We start from the raw sequence: 17,578 nt of genomic DNA, 5'->3' as shown, positions 1-17,578 counted from the left end.
GATCATATCGTACGAGATTTAACAACAATAAGGGGTGATGATATATATATATATATATATATATATACACACACAAAACAATAATGTAGAACTGTCTAAAAAACAGATTTGAAATTTACACATTAAAGCACCGATGGCGTGACTGTGAACATTAAGCACATTATGTCCAGCTGTTTACAGTTGAAGTTATTTGTCTCGTCTAACAATTTAGCCATGCTAGAAATAATCGTTGCTAGAAGTTGCTGAAGAAAATCATTGACATATTATTTCAGAAATTTACAACAGAAGTTACACAGTTACAAACAATACATTTTGACTCTAAATCAATAAGAGATATTTGGCTTTAAATATCACTCTATTTGTACAAAGAACAAATTATTACCGATTTCAGTCATGAAACATTTATGTACAGGTATCTTGGTCTAGTGGCTACGTCACCAGACGCACGTGTTTGAAAGAAAGTGAATTTAAGCAATCTGACGTAGAATATGAACAAAAATGATTAATGAAGGCTCACAAAATATCACTGGTGGTTGGGGGAAAAACACTCTTGGAGAGGAGCTCAGTCAACCATTATGTACAGAAGATAAAGACCGAGTAAAGCAGGCGTGGTTGAGGGTCGACAAACGAGGCAAGTCCTGGGCCCTGTGTCATCAAACTTGTTATAAATAAGAAACTTGTTATCAATAACTAATTACAATCACTGTTATAAGCTTCTAAAATCGTGGCATCTGATTGGCTGAGAGCTAATTTGTCATCGTATTTTAGCATTTATTATCGATAACAAGTGTTTAGAAACAGGGTTTTGGTGTATTCTGGACCACGCTAATAAAAAGCCTTGTTCACGAATAGCAGGGTTTTGAACGCAACCCCTCGACGTACATGCATGACAGGCGGCCAGTTGGACAGTTTTGCAGTATGGGTCCAAATCGGCGCAGAAAATACAAGCCGGGCCGTTGAGCTTTGTAGTCTCTGAAGTCGCTCGAGGCAGACTTAGGGTCCAGAAACCTTAGTATGTTTGGAAGAATTGCCTCTCCTGGAGCAGGAAGAGCGAAGTAACTCGTAGATGAAGACCAGTATCTCCGTCGCTGATATGAAAGACATTCCTATGTAGAGACCCAATAATCCACCTAAACTTCCGAAAAGAGATTCCACCTTTTAATAGAGAAAAAAATTGATGTATACATTTGAGATATCTCACGCGGTTGGTCTCTAACATGCGACATAATTAATCTTCCTGTGCTGTATTGTATTTATAGTGGGATATGTATGGTCAGGCGCGTATCTCACATCTTTAAAAATTACAAAACCTGGTAAGGGTATGAGTAATTTAGCTGGTAATTGTATATCTTTTATGTAATTTTTGTAGAGATTTGTGTATACTATATAAACGTTGAAATGGAGGACAGCATAATATTAGGAAAGATATTTCGAGGATGAGAATCAGAGTAAGAATGATTAATTTAACACATCTCGGCATACCCTAATGCTTTTACAAGGGAATACTGCTCTAAATTAAACCATTTGTTCACTATTAATTTTTAGAATATAAGACATCATAACATACCGTTATCAATGGACTTTCCACGACATTCTCGAAGTTGAGTTCTTCATAAAACACAGACAGGCGCACAAGATTATTTCTAATAAAAAAAGGGGTAAAGTAACGAAAGAATTCGGGGTAAATCCATTATCATTATGGCTATTATTATCATTAATACTAACATTGCTATTTTTATTTTATATATCAATATTATTATTATTGATATCAATATCATTATATGTATCAACATTACTACCATTGCTATTATTATTAGTGTTGTCATCATTACTATTAACGGAAAATCATGTCATTTCAGCAACATTTGTAAATCACTGGTATCGAATTAGAAATAAACCACGTCTGAAATTTATTTGGGGGTCAACTGCCCCCCAAGCCCCCCCCCCCCCCCTCTTATCATCATGCAACATCATCATCATCATCATCATGGCTTTAGCTTTTAACTAACGGATCCAAGATCCAAGATCGTTTTGAATGGGGAGGGAAAGGGGTATACCAATAACACATTTTCCACATCAGAAATGTGAACCTTGCTCGGGGAGGCCGCATGAAGTATCAACCCTGGAACGGTTTTGTACGAATGCCCCTGCGCCCTATAAAGTCTATCACTACTGCGAATCACAATGGGTTATAGGCTACCTCTATGCCCCAGTCTAGCGAACAAACATCTTCATTGAATGCATGTACCTGTTCAACTGTTGATTTAATACTGCTATGGTTATTCAGACTTTGAGTTAAAAACAATAAAACAATTAAAGACAAGAAATTTTTCCTACCTCGATTGCGCCACATTTGTAAGAATTCTAGCTGCTTTCTTGTTGATCATGGCCAGTCTGTCATACAAATGAGCCTTTAAAACATAATTTACGATACAAAACATTTATCTCATATATGTATCTTATTCGTATGATTCAGACTAATTCTTCTGTTGGGTATGAATGAAGAATTGGGTTAAAACCAATTTAACCCGGATGACCGTCCATCGATTAAAATAAAAACCTTATTCGATGAAAATACAACTTTATATCAATTGAAAGCTAAATAAAAGTAGAATTCAAATATAAAAGAATACAAAATACTTTCCTTTTCAGCATTGCACAAAAGCAAATAAAAAACACAATTTCCGCACCACTCCAAATTACGGGTCAACAGGGGTCAAATTTGCCGCAATTACGGTGGTACGGTGACCGTACGGTTTCGAGAGTGGTCTTTGACCAAGTCGCTCTGCGGAATAAAATTGGCCGATGTGACGCGTTAGTGGTACGGAAAAAATGATCGCGAGCGGCTAGTGAATATACTAATCGTTAGCTTTCTTCTGGTATTAAACTTGTTTATTGTTGTCGGAGTTTACCCATTCACATAATGGAACTACCTGCCCGATGAAGTCAGTGGCCCGTGACCCCTGCACTAAACACTGTATGGGAGTTAGTTTGAGGTCTACTTCTTTTACGAGACAAATCCAAGGAAACGTTTCCATATATCATGGCAGGTACAATTCGGCCAAACTGAATGATGACAGACAGAAAAAATCTGAACGCATGTAATCAGAATACAATAAAAGGAAACATTTTCTTCACAAAACTTTGCAAAGAAATTGAACTTTATATTTGCAAATATTTTGCTCAGCAATGTTAACATGTATCGCCTCTCAAGTAAACATATTATGGAGAGAAATAAGAAATATAACGGAAAAAGCTCACAGCAGCTATGCGTACCCCAAAATACAAATATTGCCATGTTCGGATAATGCAATACGTCATTTGTTTATGTTAAAGCATTTCAAAAGTTGACAAACATGGCTATTGCAAAACAAAATATTTGCGATTGTGTTGTCATAATAAACCTTCCTCCGGATGTAAAAAATATGTAATCAACTACGTGAGGGGGAAATTATGCTTATATATTAGCCAATTATGCCATTTTTACATCTATTATCCATCCTATCTGTGATTACTAACCTCGTGTCTTGTGGCAGGCCATCTTGAAATTGCTATCCTCGGGTTGAACACAGATTCACTGAAAAAAAGAAAGTCATAACATTTTACAATGTTCTGATTTATTAGAAGTTATTTCTCATCGTATATTATGAACTATACTGGAAGAGCGATCCTATTCAGGGGATTTTACTTATATGATATTTTTCCACTGGCATCACAAAAAGAAGGGAAAGTAAGCTTACAACTTATGTTCATCTTTACCGGGTTTCAACCTAGTCTGTAAAAGTAGCAGGCTAGATCTAGAGCCGGCTCTTGTTTCGTGCGGTTCTCATCTCGTAACATCGCGAAATGTGGCAAAAAGCATTTAATGTAAAGGTGTTATGCATTGTGGGTATAGTTCACAATTGATTTTACTTCAAAGATTAAGACAAAACTTTTTTTTAATGCCGACGTCGATGCATATAATATCAGGCGACAGAAACGCATCCCCAAATGAACATGTTGATACATAAACTTACCTACAAGCGTTTGAACAGTTACAATTAAGTCTGTTTCTTATGAAGTCGCTAAAGACTCGGTTCCTGCAATTTCCTAAGGAAAAGAAGTTGTGAAGAAAACAAAATTTAAATAATTTTGTAAAGTTGTCGTAATGGAGTCCACTTGACTGGAGATGCAAATCATCGGCTCAGCGATCTCTCCTGTCAGGTGTTTAACGGTTCCCCGCTATATGAAGCCGATGACCGATGTAATGATATTTATGTAAAGCGCTTAGAGATATCGTCGATATACATTTTTTTAAATTCAATTTTTAGTGAATTAAAACTGAAGACGTCCAAAAGTTATGATTTTTCCGATGTCATGTTTAAATTTTCATTTTCATGTGGATATTGAATTATATGAAAGTATTCTAAAAAAAAAAACGTAAAATAGAAATGTCATAAGTGGTTCATTATTTAATCATTTTAAAGTACTGCTGTTTACATTAAGTATGAGGGGACCCTGAAAATTACAAGCTCTGCTTTTAACAGGATCTCCTCGTCTTTCTTTTAGTTAACTTTGTTTTTATCATTGCCACAATTTGTTTGTTTTTTGCATTGAAAGTGTGTAATGATCTAATGTTATGCTCTATGTGACATTTGAAAGAAAGACGAATACATATCTAATCTTATCTCATCTTATGTTTCCTTCAAATAATACATGAATTAGATATTCTAGATAATGAATGAAAAACAGAAATATTATTCACACAAATCTAAATGTGCTTTCAAAGTGTATTTGTTTGTTTTACCTTGTTCTCTGTTAGTGACCTGACACATGGATCCAGTGATGAGAATATCCGTGACGCATGAGCACTCAGATTGCAGGGTTTTCTGAAGACAAAGCTTTAAACATGAACGCTGGGAGAAGTCGTATTTTTCCGGATCATAATATGACGTATGTTTTCTCATACAATCGCCGTACGGCTTAGGGAGTCGAGAAATGGAGGTCTGTCGTAAAGATAGGGAGATGAATAACAATACAAATATTATTATTCTTACTGCTAGTACTTCTGCTACTACAACTGCCACTACCACTACCACTACCACCACCACCACCACCACCACCACTACTACTACTTTTACTATTCTAAAAGATAATGGTAGTATTTATTTTTGTTTTTTTCTTCATATTCATCTCTAGAGACGCTAATTACGCGTACAAAATAATTTCGTTTAAATATTCGAATGCAAAAACAAAACCAATCCAGCAAACAAACAAACAAAAACAAATAAACAAACGTACATCAAGTATATTAATACATTTTTGAACTCTGACAAAAAAAGAAGTGTGTATAATGAAATATTAGGGTGGATGCCGATGCATGTGTGGGTGTGGTTATGTGCGAGTGTGTGTGTGTTTATGTGCGAGTGTGTGTGTGTATGATTGGAAGTGGTTGCACAGTTTTAAGAGAGGGAATAGATATAAGAACAAATTAAGATTCATGAAAACGGGAATTCAATGGTACTGCTTGTTAAATAAACATCTTTTCTAGACCAACGGGTCGGTCATAAGTGCCGACTCGTTCGCCTATTTAGCGAATCCTATAATTAATGTTCGTGATGTTTCCTGTTTCGAACCAAGATGAAAGCGTTATTAATTTGAGAAATTTGCCAACTGTAATTTTGTATCTTTTTTCTATCTTTTTATTAATATGATTTTGCGGTAATTAGGCAGCAAGATGAGATAAATGAAATAAGATAAGATTATACATATAATATAAGATAAGATGATATGATATGATAAGATAAGTAAAGATTAGAAAACATGAGTTTAATTTTTTTTTAGAGATGGTAAGATAAGGTAAGTTAAGATAACATATAGGCCTACATAATTATAGGCCTATCTGTATGCACTAAAAGAAACTACGGACTTTCAGCCTTAATCTGTTACCTATTAGTTATAATTACTAATCTTATAGCAAATCTATATGCTTTAGATCTAATTCATATACAGATTTTAAAATTCAACGCAAATTTGTGAACAATTCACAATGGTTGAATAACATTTTGGAAAGTTTTGACGGAGATTTTTTCTAACGTGGGACTGCTCCAATACCTTTTTGATTCCGATGGAGGTTTTAATGCCAGGTGCTGCCTCGATGCCATCGTCCTCGGGGAACGCGTAGATTCGGGGGTCGTTGATAGCGACTTTGACCCCAGAATCCGGGCTGAGAACACCGATGTACTCGGGCTGCTCCAGCATCAATGTCAGTTGAAGGCCTGGTTTATAGGAGAAAAAGGAGAAGAGGAAAAGTACTCCATATTAAAGCGGTGTTCTATTAATTTCTTGCTCAAATGGGCAGCGAGGTTGACAAACTCTCAGGAGAAAATAGCACAGGAATTTAGCAAGGTAATGGAAAGTTTATCCTTTTTTAAGGTGGTAAACCTTAGCAAATGCCATGTTATACAGTTTATTGGGGGCGCAATATTTAACAAGAGGCTGATGAAACACAATATCGAGAAAAACAACAATAATTTATACATAATGTTAACCCGATATACAAACAGTACCTTTTATATTCGGGTCAACATGACAAGATTCTCAAGCAACATATGGGAGCGCGCAAAGCGACCGAGATTTAGAAGAAAAAAACGTTTTATACCCACAAAACTAAGAGCACATTTTTTTTTTAAATTTGAAATTTGAAATTTGAAAAATTGACCGATCGATATTTCGTTCCGTTTGGGGGGGGGGGGTTAAGGTCACCCTTTTTTGTCTACCCATTAGCACAATTTTTTATTTTTTATTTTTTTTAAATTAAAAAAATTAAAAAACAACACACACACAACAACAATTTGAGGGGGGGGGGGGTTTGACCCCCCCCCTGCGTACGTGCCCGGACTAAATTATAAGGTTGGTAGAAGCTTAGACTGCAATTCAATTTTCTTTACCATACTGAGATCCTGTTCTTGATGTCGGCGTGCGCTTCTTTCTCTTCAATTTATGTGCGTTGTTAAACACGAAACAGTTCCCATACTCAGCGTTCTGGATGACGGTGAAATTTCTACGGGAAATAAACAATAATGAAAATTGAAAGTTTCAATAATAAGGTTTTATATAACAACCCCATTCCACATGTGCACAATTCTTTCAATAATTTCAAAATTCCATTAAATATTTATGAACAAACAAATGCCTATAATGATGTAGTTCACAAATCTGCCAAGGGGTTCCTGGTCATATTGATTGAAACATCGCCAAATTGATGTACAGTCGTAATGATTAATCTGAATTTGAAATCCGATAAGATCTACGTTTACTCATCTGAATTGAGCATTCAGTTTAATTATTGATTGCACGAAGAACCATTGATTACATCACGCAGTTTAATCAAACTGTACCCTTAAATCGAAGAAAATTGTATTCCAAAGGCACACGAATGTATGGGAGCTTCCGATTAGAAATTCGAATAATCAAATGCTTAGGAAGAAAGCAAGTTCTGGATATCAGCCAATTTTAAACAATGTATGGTTCCTTTTCTAGTCCAAATATATTTTAAAATACGATAATTCTTTTTGCTTTCGTTACTATCTCCCTTTCTTTCTTTTTTGTTTTCTTGTTCGGTGTGTGTGTATAGGGGGGGGGGGGGGTGGGTAGGCACTATTGCTATGATGCTAATGGTTCTATGACGGTTCTGGGCAATAACCCCCGGAAAATTATTCCCAAGAAAACCACCCCCAAGGACAAATACCCCCGAAAATTCACCCGGAGAAATACCCCCCGAAAAAAAACACAGTTCCCATACTCAGCGATCTGGATGACGGTGAAATTTCTACGGGAAATAAAGAATAATGAAAATTGAAAGTATTAAAGGTAATACAAAGTTTTGGGAAATTGTGAAAATTGGGTGGATACTGAATCTTTACAATTTTAATATATTTGGATGCCCCTGTGGATGTATTATAAGCACTATAAAAATTAACCCCTAAAACACTTCTGTTTTCGAGAAAAATTAAATATACAAATTTACCGGTGCTCCCGGTAAATTTTGATAAATTTCAAATAGCGCCTACAGCCGTACAATAGTAGCTGCGAGCATAAAAATCTCAGAATATGTCGTTGTGATATATAATTTCCAAACGGGAATAGCTAATCGGGCGATTTTAGTCAAGAATTATTGTTTCATAGCTAAAGTGATATTTTGACCTTGAGAGGGAGCTATACATCATAAAGAGTTTATTATTTATAATTTCATAACTTTAGACTCGATTTCAACCGGTACAACGATCAATGAATATTGTAGGAACGCATGTGCTTCCAATATATTAATTTGAACCAAATTCATGACCCCATACCAATACTTTGTAATACTTTTAATAACCAGGTATTATAAAACAACCCTATTACACATGTGCTTAATTCTTTCAATTAATTAAAAGATTCCCCCCAGAAAACTACCCCCCAAGGACAAATACCCCCGGAAAATTACCCCCCCCCGACGATAATTACCCCCAAGGACAATTACCCCCCGGAGAATTACTCCCCTCGATCTCGGGGGTAGTTGTTCTCGTGGGGGGGGGGGGGGTAATTGTCCTCGGGGGTAATTCTTCGGAGGGTAATTTTCCGGGGGTAATCGTCCTTGAGGGGTAATTGTTCCGGGGGGGGGGGTAATTTTCCGGGGGGTGATTTTCCAGGCGGTAATTTTCCAGGGGGTGATTGTCCTGATACGGATTCTAACGTGTAGTTGATATGTTTTCTATTCACATCTCGACCGTACATGTACATCTTGATCGAGTATTGTTTCGCTTCCTTTTTCAATAAAAAAGCAAAATATAGCTATTTACTTATAGCTGCATGCCTCTGTATCGAAGGTGCATTGTAGAATGAAGTCTTTGGCCTGGTGTCCAAGCATACGCATCTCCTCTCTTGTCGGTTTGACGTAGTTCTTAAAATTAGTATAGTCGCTCGCCTTCGAATGATTGTACAATGCTTCCCAGTCGTTTGGGTCTTTGATGTCCTCGATGTCGGTGTAATCATATTCATCGTCTGAATCTAAATCATACAAAAATAGGATATATCCTTGGTTATCTTACATTGTTTTTGCATTCATTTTCTAATTATGTACAATAATATAACGTATTTCCGTAGTTAAATGTCGTAATGCTATAATAAAAGACGAGATGTAAATATTACTTCTGTAAAGAGATTTTGCAAGTTTATTAATAATACACTCTTGTGAGTATAATTATAAACTAGAAATGCAATCGTGTCAGAACGATGTGCGTGCAATGACGCCATGTTTTTACGTGTCAAAGGAAAGAGCATCTTTCGGACTAGTTACGCAGAGTATGAAGTAGCATTTAATGTCATGCTTGACCGATTTAAAAAATCTGGCTTCTTGATGCTCTGCACTTGGCCACTTAGAATGTGCCTGTAAAATTTCGAGAAAAATAAAGATCGTTCTGGGGTCCGGAAACGTGAACCCGATTTGCCCCATAGACAATGCTAGTAAAGCATGGGCGGAAAACGTACAGGAATCGTATTATGACCGGACTTTAATTTTTTTCTCTCTCTTTATGTCTCTTTATCGGACGTATTTGGTATCATTGGAAAGAGAAAGACAAAATGGCGTCTTAAATGGCCCCCTTGACCAATTTTAAAAATCCTGCCGCGAGGTGCCCTCCGTACTGCAACTCGGAATGTCACTGCAAAATTTCAAGGAAAAAAAAAGGATGTTTAGGGGGCAAAAAGCAGTCTGAGAAATGACGTCATAGCCGATACGTGTTATAATATTGGGCGGAAACTCGGCGGAATTCGTATAGTGACCCTTGTTCAAATGTGATTTACTCAAAATTGTCTGTGTGAACACATACCATACTTGGTATCATTCGAAAGGGCACTTCATTGCGGTCAGTTTGACACCATTACATAATGCATAGTAAATTCATCATTATGGGCGATAACTCTGCGAAGAGGGCATTACAATTTACTCAACTTGGCAGACAGTTGTCAAGTATATGGATACATGTGTCTGCCAGGTTTCATTGATGTAGGTATAAAGATCTCTATTGTAGAGTAAGTTGAAGTTATTTCGGAATTTTCTTGAAAATGGCAAATTTGGAGGGCAATTTTCTCAATTTTGGTCAGCGATAGGGTATATAATTTCGTATATGGCTTAAAAGGACACATCTTCAAGTATCTAAATCCAAAAAAGGGTACGGGTCTGCCAAGCCATAATGGAGATACGGCCACAGAAAGAAAGCCAATTCCCAGAACTTTAGAGGGCGCTATTTATGTTTTGCAAAGCCATTGGAGCGTGAAATTTGGCATGGCTATGAGCAATTATGAGATAAAGATACTGTAAGATTTGAATACAAAACGGAATTTATATGAGCAAGTTATGGCAGTTTTAGATTATTTAGGGGTCAATTTTTCAAGAATTTGAGAAATTGTTGACGGAGACGGTTTCAAATTTGAATTTTGAGTATGAAGATGGCATTTTGAAGGGCAGGTTATTCGTCGCAGATTAAAGAATATTTCTTAGACTATCTAGAGAAAATTGTTAGAAGTTTGTAGGATCTAGGATAGTGGAGATAGGAAGGAAGATAGAAAGGCCTTAAAATGGACCGGAAACGGACAAAATGGCGCCTGGACGTTTACGCATGAGTGATTTCAGAAAACGAAAACGTAGGTGACCTAGATTGGATATCAGGGCCCGTATTCAATAAACTTCTAAGACATTTTTCTTAAGTCTAAGAAAATGTCTAAGAATTTGTCTAGGTTAAGAAAGTTGCCTTAGCCGTATTCTAAACACGTAAAGCAGTTTGTCTTAGCTAAGACGAAAGATAAGACAAATTCTTAGACCCGATGACGTCATGTGGGAAAGTTGATGTGTTCGACTCGAGCGAATTAATTGCAACTCGATTTGCCTATGTAATTTGCGTGTTAAAATAAAAATCGCACCGCACGAAAATTATACACTAACATGTATGGGAGAGCGTAAGGGAGGAACGATGCTCACATAATTATTTCGGGATTGACCAACTGACACTAAAACAGTCTAGTCAAGACTACCTGAGGCTAGATCTAACATCCACTGTAGGCTTTTTATACTTTTCTGTCAAACAACTCCGAGGAGCCCAACCGGGCTCACTTATTATGTCGCAGCCGCATGGTCTGTGAATATGAAGGGAGCGCCGTCGCTAGCCGGCCGACCAGCGCTAGCATTGGATTTGGAGCTACCCTTTCATTGTTTTACATCGTCTACTGTTATGATGGCCTAAAATTAATCAAATGGCTAGATGTAACCTTTATCACACTCATACTATAACAAATTTTGTCTCACCTAATATTATGCCGATAGCACATTATTCCCTGTTTCCATACTTTAGCGCCAAAGACTAATAAAGTAAGAGACGGTTTCTTTATATACGACAGACATGTCATGATTTAGTGTTATGCATGTATGCTACTGCTACAAACAAACATACATAAGTACAGTACACAGAGCCTATGGCGCTCCTGCGCGCTGCGCCGTCGACGCTGTATTACGCGAAGCTTACGTTGTTATATAGGTCAACTGATAACCTGCGCTCGCGCTGCATGCATTGTTTTTATTCCATTTGATCGAAACCCGAAGCGGTTGCTTGCAGCATCACTGAGCTGCCGGTGCCAAAGCCCCATTTAAGCATCCTCGTAGTATGCTTAAATATAGGGTAGATTTCTTACTTATCTTAGATATCTCGATTGTATTAGAATACGACATGCTACTTAAGTCCTTTTTCTTAGATAAAATCTAAGAATCCTTCTTAATCTTAAGGCAAATTTCTTAAGTCCCCATTGCTGTTATAGAATACGATTTTTGGCTAAGATTTTTTCTTAGCCAAAATTTAAGAAAAAGTACTTAGATTTCAAGCTTAAGAAGTTTATTGAATACGGGCCCAGAGATTACGCCTACGAAGTTTGAAAGGAATCGAGCAAGAGAAAAGGACCTAGATAGGAATGACAAGCACTACGTGCAAAACGAATGGGATTCCGGACGACAAGAAGAAGAAGAAGAAGAAGAGGAAGAAGTAAGAATATTAATAATGTGAACGAAAACAAGGCAATGAAGAAGGTCGTCATTGCAAAAAGGGCCCACACGGAATTTAACCTCTGGGGTATCTATATCCTCTGCATTCTGAGGTATAGTTTCAATTATTCTTCGGTGCTGGAGAAGCCTTCTTTTTCGAGCTACGCCATCGCTGTCTTGTACAAAATATGCAGCAACTACGTCAATTCATCCCCTCTGCAACTGCTCTGCGTCGTGATCGTATTGCAGATCTGCAGCTACGGCTAAATTTCTCAACAACTCCTATGCTCACTCTCTCAAAACCGTCAAAGTACTAAAGCTAGACTACGCTGTTCACTCTGTCAGAGCTAAGAAATATGATGTGTACAACTTTTCAAGTGTCCTATATACATTCGGGAGCTCGCCCGGACGTCGCCCGGGTGTCGACAGACGTATTGATCGTCGATCGTTTACCGGCAGGTGTTCAAATTGCACCTCCCGAGCCCGTCTAATGTGTGAGTAGGTAGATTTCAAGCGAAAAATATGTTCGAATCTCTGGTGGGTTTGAAATTCGGAGACTTTCTGGTTATCCACAAAGTCGGCCGAAGACCGTTGGAGATGTGACGCAGGCAAGCCCGTAGTCGAATGGCTTAATGCCAATTAAAGGTTTTTTAAGATTGATTTTTATACGTTCTACATGTACACTAATTTATTTATATGGATGATTGGTGCATTTCGAATTGGCCTTATAGGTTGATGCTTCGATAGTCTTTGTGATCTTGTTATTTGCTTTTTCATGTCTTTACATTCTGAATATTATTGTTATTCCATAGATTTAGACTGCTTGATACACCTTACAAATTCATTGTTATTGTTATTCTCAACGAGGATTCGATATGCTTAGTTTACATTTGTCCCGGGCACCGTACGATAAATTGGTGTACGATTTTGCGTGCGATTTGGGGGCATCGTAGGTGGCTACGGGCTAAGGTGTCGTACGGAGCCCGTGCAGTTTCCGTGTAGAGGTTACGCGCAGAAGGCGCGGTTACCGTACATCCGCCGTGCTGCAAGCTTAACGCGAGGCCTCCGCGCGATGCCCATGCGGGGATTGTGCAATGCCGCCTACGACATGCCTATGGGTTACGGGCTTACGAATTTTTTCAAATTTGTATAATTTCCACTGAAACAAAATCGTAGAGGCCGTGGAGCCCGTAAATCCGTACGAAAATCTCACGGACGCCTCCTGCCTCTGCACGGAGCCCGCACGGAAAAGGGAAAGGGGAGGATACGGGCTACATAGACTAATCAGAGGTCAAATGTAAACTAGAGAGGTGAAAAAAATGAGTGGAATCAAGCCCCTTTTCTTTGATCCCATGCTCCAAGCCGCCGAAAAGTTAATCGTTGCGCTAATCTGCAACTGTTGACAAGGTGGTGAGATAAAAGAGCGCCTGAAATTTCAGGATTTAGAATTCCTACATCAGAAAATGGTATCCCAGGAATTGATTTCTCATCAAGTGTTAAATGTGTAAGACCGCTTGGAAAGCGAACTTTTTTTTTCAAAACAAAAAACACGCGAAAACATGGATTAGCAAACTTAAGTTATGGATTAAATAACGAGACATTAAAGCATGCACAAATTAGCGCATTATCCTAAAATATAGAGTTTTTGTCAGGATTGTTTTACCAACTCTGGCACACAAATTATAGGAAGAGCGGAGTACTAAATTTGAAAAATCGTTTGATGCACCATTCCCAATACGATCCCCATATAAGTTTATAATTTACACTGACATTTTGCCGGTAATTTGATATCTTGTAATATCTTGGCCTGGCTTCCAAAATTCACCGCAGTGGAAGCGCGGCTCGGAGCATGGAACTCAAACGCTTTAGAACTCACGATGACTACATAATTTGACTACATAATTGTTACGCTTTAGAACTCACGAATGCGTTTGAATAAATTACAAAAGTTTCCACTCCTTTCTTTCACATCCCTGTGTAAACTAGGCATTAGAGTATGCATAGATAGATTTAGATAGTGGTTGCTATTTTACCTGACTGCTAGAAAGCATAAATGCTTGTTAGTAAGTAACCAAAAGACCGACGGCTTTAGGTCCTCTTCGAGGGACCTGGTAATTAGGATTATTGCCTTACCAAAGGGCACTAGCACATCGACTTAGTATCGAACCCGGGTCGCCGGATTACGAGACCACTGCTCTACCGACTGAGCTATCGCACCTCCTATGATTAAGGTTTAAACGATTCCTAAGATACGATATCGGATATCTTAAAACACAATAAGGAATGTGAACTTTTTCCTCCAGCTTTAATAGACTCGTCCCCATCCGCTTTTCTAAATATCCTTCCAATTGTGAAATAAGTAATTTTAGCACTCGTTCCAATTCTATTGAAACTTAAAATACTCCGTTACGAAAGCTGTTAAAAATCTTGCAACTGATATCCCACATGTATAACACTTCTGCAACGTACATTTGATACCACATCTCGGTCCTCTATTAAACATAATCTTTTGTATGTTCACAAAATAAATCTCCTTCAATCAATCGTAAACAAAAAAATCGTAACTTTACTTATTGAGAGGGATAGTTGAGTTTTGGTATAGAGGGCGCTACACAAAACATTTTTTGGGGGTGAGATAACGAAAAACTGAGTTTCAAATTAGAAAGAGCATACAATTTAAATGACAAAATCTTTTTTGGCCCACAAATATTCGATAATTTTTAACCAGCCTTTGAAAAACGAAATAGCGCCTTATACGTTTTATTCCAGCAAATGTTAGTTTCTTGTTGGCTTTTACGTGTTGGTTATAATACGCACAACCAGCCGGCCCTTGTATTGCTATTATTATCAAATCATTAAATTAACGGTCATCGTATTTTTTTGAAAGTGGAGCTGAATTGGTATGATCGGATTTGATCTAAATTTCACACATTTTAAGGGTCTAAAATTACCTTAATAGCAGTTTTTATGGTCTAAAAGGGCACTAGAAATGTCATAAATAGGAATAAGCAGGCGCGTAGCTACGGGGGGCACGGGGGGGGGGGGGGGCACGTGCCCCCCCTAAAATTTCCAGGATCGGTTGAAATTTTGTAGACCCCTTTTTTTGACCTCGATCGATTACATGTATGTGCCCCCCCAAACATCAAACTCTGGCTACGCGCCTGGGAATAAGGGCAACAATCATGCAATGCACTAGCTCTGAAGGCATTTGCGAACTTAAACAAGAACTCAACTGTCCGTTTAATGTTACTAATAGAAACAATGGGTGGTAAGACACAATTAATTGCATCAAAATTGGAGATACAATAGTTTTGTGTATGATTGATTGTAACAACAACAACAAACTAAAAAAATACTCAACAATAAGAAGACTCAGCATTGAGTGCACGACGGCCCCGATTGGGAGGAAAAGTGGTATCCACTTCTGATGTTTCTCCATCTGTTGTTTCTCCTCCTAATGATGATGGCTCTGAGAAAAACCAACTATAATCGGAATCTTCCAGTCCAATCCCGCTAACAGCGTGATCTTGATCTAAGGCTGCCAGTTTCTCGAAACGGGTACCTGCTCGAGAATGATATTATAACAAAAGTAAGGTTGATAAAATCATTGCCTTGGTCGTCTTTTGACCAAATTGAGATCTTTGCCTGAATCAGGTCTTTTTATGACTAGCCACCTATTATTCAAGGACTTAAGTCAATTTTCAGTCCTAAACTATGTTTATTAGTTAAAATATTAACTGCCTAAATCAGGTGAAACAAAAATGACAGAATTTGCTCTTTTTTTTTTTTTAAAGTTGTAAAACTGAATTAGGCAATTAAAAAAGATATTAGGTTGACAAAATGCTGATCGAATCAAGTGTATAATTAAGTCGGTTTGTTTACCCGTAAATTAAAATAGCCCCCATAACTGTAAACTGGGGGGTGTTTCATAAAGCTGTTCGTAAGTTACGCACGACTTTACGCACGACTGGTGATATGTTCTTGTGCTACATGTAAATGATTGAGAATCTGATTAGCACCCAAGAACATGTTCCAGTCGTGCGTAAAGTCGTGCGTAACTTACGAACATCTTTATGAAACACCCCCCTGGTGTATTTAGTAATTAAGTATTCAGTATGATGTGAGCGCACTGCGCAGGCAGTGACGCATCGCAACATGCGCATCTGAAAAAATTGATGACGCAATGTTTACGCGCAAATTAAAATGGAGCCCTTAACCGTGAAGGGGTGTATTACCCTTCAACATCGATCGTCGTAGCATGTTCAGATTACAAATAGTGACGGCGGGGAATTCGAGCTTCGATTTGGTGATGATTGAGATTTTCGTCGTGGTCGGTCGGTTGATGAAGGAGAAGACGAGCATGGAACCCTGATAGAGGAAGACACCCGCAAGTATTAAGGTGACCACGCACCAAAACAGGCGGGAGTGCCATGGGCGGGACGCGTTCAGAACTCGAGGGATCCCATGCGTGGTCGCGTTGTCAACGAACTCCTTGACGATCTTCTGCGTGCCTTCTTTTGGGTTCTCGTCGTAGTCTGGTCTGCCATACGCCTCTTCCGAGTAGTCATCCATTTTCTCCGGGTTCGTCATCGGATCTCGTGGTAGGCCATCCATGGTTATGTTCTCTTTCCCGGATGTAGATCTACGAGATAAAAGAAAAAAATCAGTGACAAAATAACCAATGATTTGAAAATTATTCACAATCCTATTTTTATCTTTTGCCTTGCTTTTTGTCTATGACATGCATCATTTGTGAATTGTGTCGATTATAAATTCTATTGTAACTTTTGTTCACAAACTCTTTTGAGAGGCGGCTTAATGAACCTCAAAAGAGATTGGCCCGCGAACAACCTCCCCCCCCCCCCCCCCCCCCTGCTGAGGATAACACAAAATAATAATTGGGGACACTGATACTTATGGTTGTCTCTGAAAGGGGTACGGCCGGGGTACACCATCCGTTCCAAGAGGCACGTATTGACCTCCTGCTGTAGATTTGCCCTGGTGAAAAATGCTTATTTCGCCTTTGCTGTCCCCTTCCATACTGTAAATCCATCTGAATCTCGGCCCTGTTTCATAAAACTTGTTATCAATAGCAAGTTGTAATTATTGTTATGAGCTACTGAAATCGTGGCATTTGATAGGCTAAGAGCAAATTTGTCATAGAAATTTAGCATTTGTTACTGATATCAAGTTTTATGAAACGGGTCTCTGAATCGTTTGCAGGAAATGAGGTCAAAGATGAATGTTTGGTCCTCATTTCAAATCAGAAGAGATACAATATCATGGTACGAGCGCGATAAAAAAAAATTGACATGTTGATTTTCTATGGACATGACGCTAATATCCTTGACATCCCAGAGTCAATAACAATTGAACAGAATGGGGGGGGGGGGTACTGTGGAATAAGAAAACAAAATAAAATCTACGAGGCCGTCACGATCATGTTGTGGAAATAAATGCCTCTCCCAAATATAGAGGAGACTCGTAATACAAAGACCTTAGAGAGAGAGAGAGAGAGAGAGAGAGCGA

At 38.2% G+C, this 17,578-nt stretch overlaps 1 protein-coding gene across 1 annotated transcript; it reads right to left on the bottom strand.

Moving 5' to 3' along the window:
* Nucleotides 1-74: 74 nt before the first annotated feature.
* Nucleotides 75-16,681, bottom strand: LOC100889460 (amiloride-sensitive sodium channel subunit alpha-like). Its single transcript, XM_011685566.2, has 11 exons — nt 16,285-16,681; nt 15,411-15,611; nt 8,823-9,030; nt 6,930-7,042; nt 6,094-6,257; nt 4,787-4,985; nt 4,017-4,089; nt 3,520-3,577; nt 2,338-2,411; nt 1,568-1,643; nt 75-1,155 (listed from the first exon to the last, which is right to left on the bottom strand). Exons 1-11 carry the CDS (start codon nt 16,661-16,663, stop codon nt 994-996), a joined length of 1,707 nt encoding a protein of 568 aa, XP_011683868.2. The 5' UTR covers nt 16,664-16,681; the 3' UTR covers nt 75-993.
* Between the last annotated feature and the right edge of the window lie 897 nt (nt 16,682-17,578).

The sequence above is a fragment of the Strongylocentrotus purpuratus genome, unplaced genomic scaffold, assembly GCF_000002235.5.
Source record: "Strongylocentrotus purpuratus isolate Spur 01 unplaced genomic scaffold, Spur_5.0 spur5_scaffold_9, whole genome shotgun sequence".
NCBI lineage: Eukaryota > Metazoa > Echinodermata > Echinoidea > Camarodonta > Strongylocentrotidae > Strongylocentrotus > Strongylocentrotus purpuratus.
The sequence above is the reverse complement of the archived record's forward strand: the minus strand, read 5'-3'. Positions and strand labels throughout refer to the sequence as shown.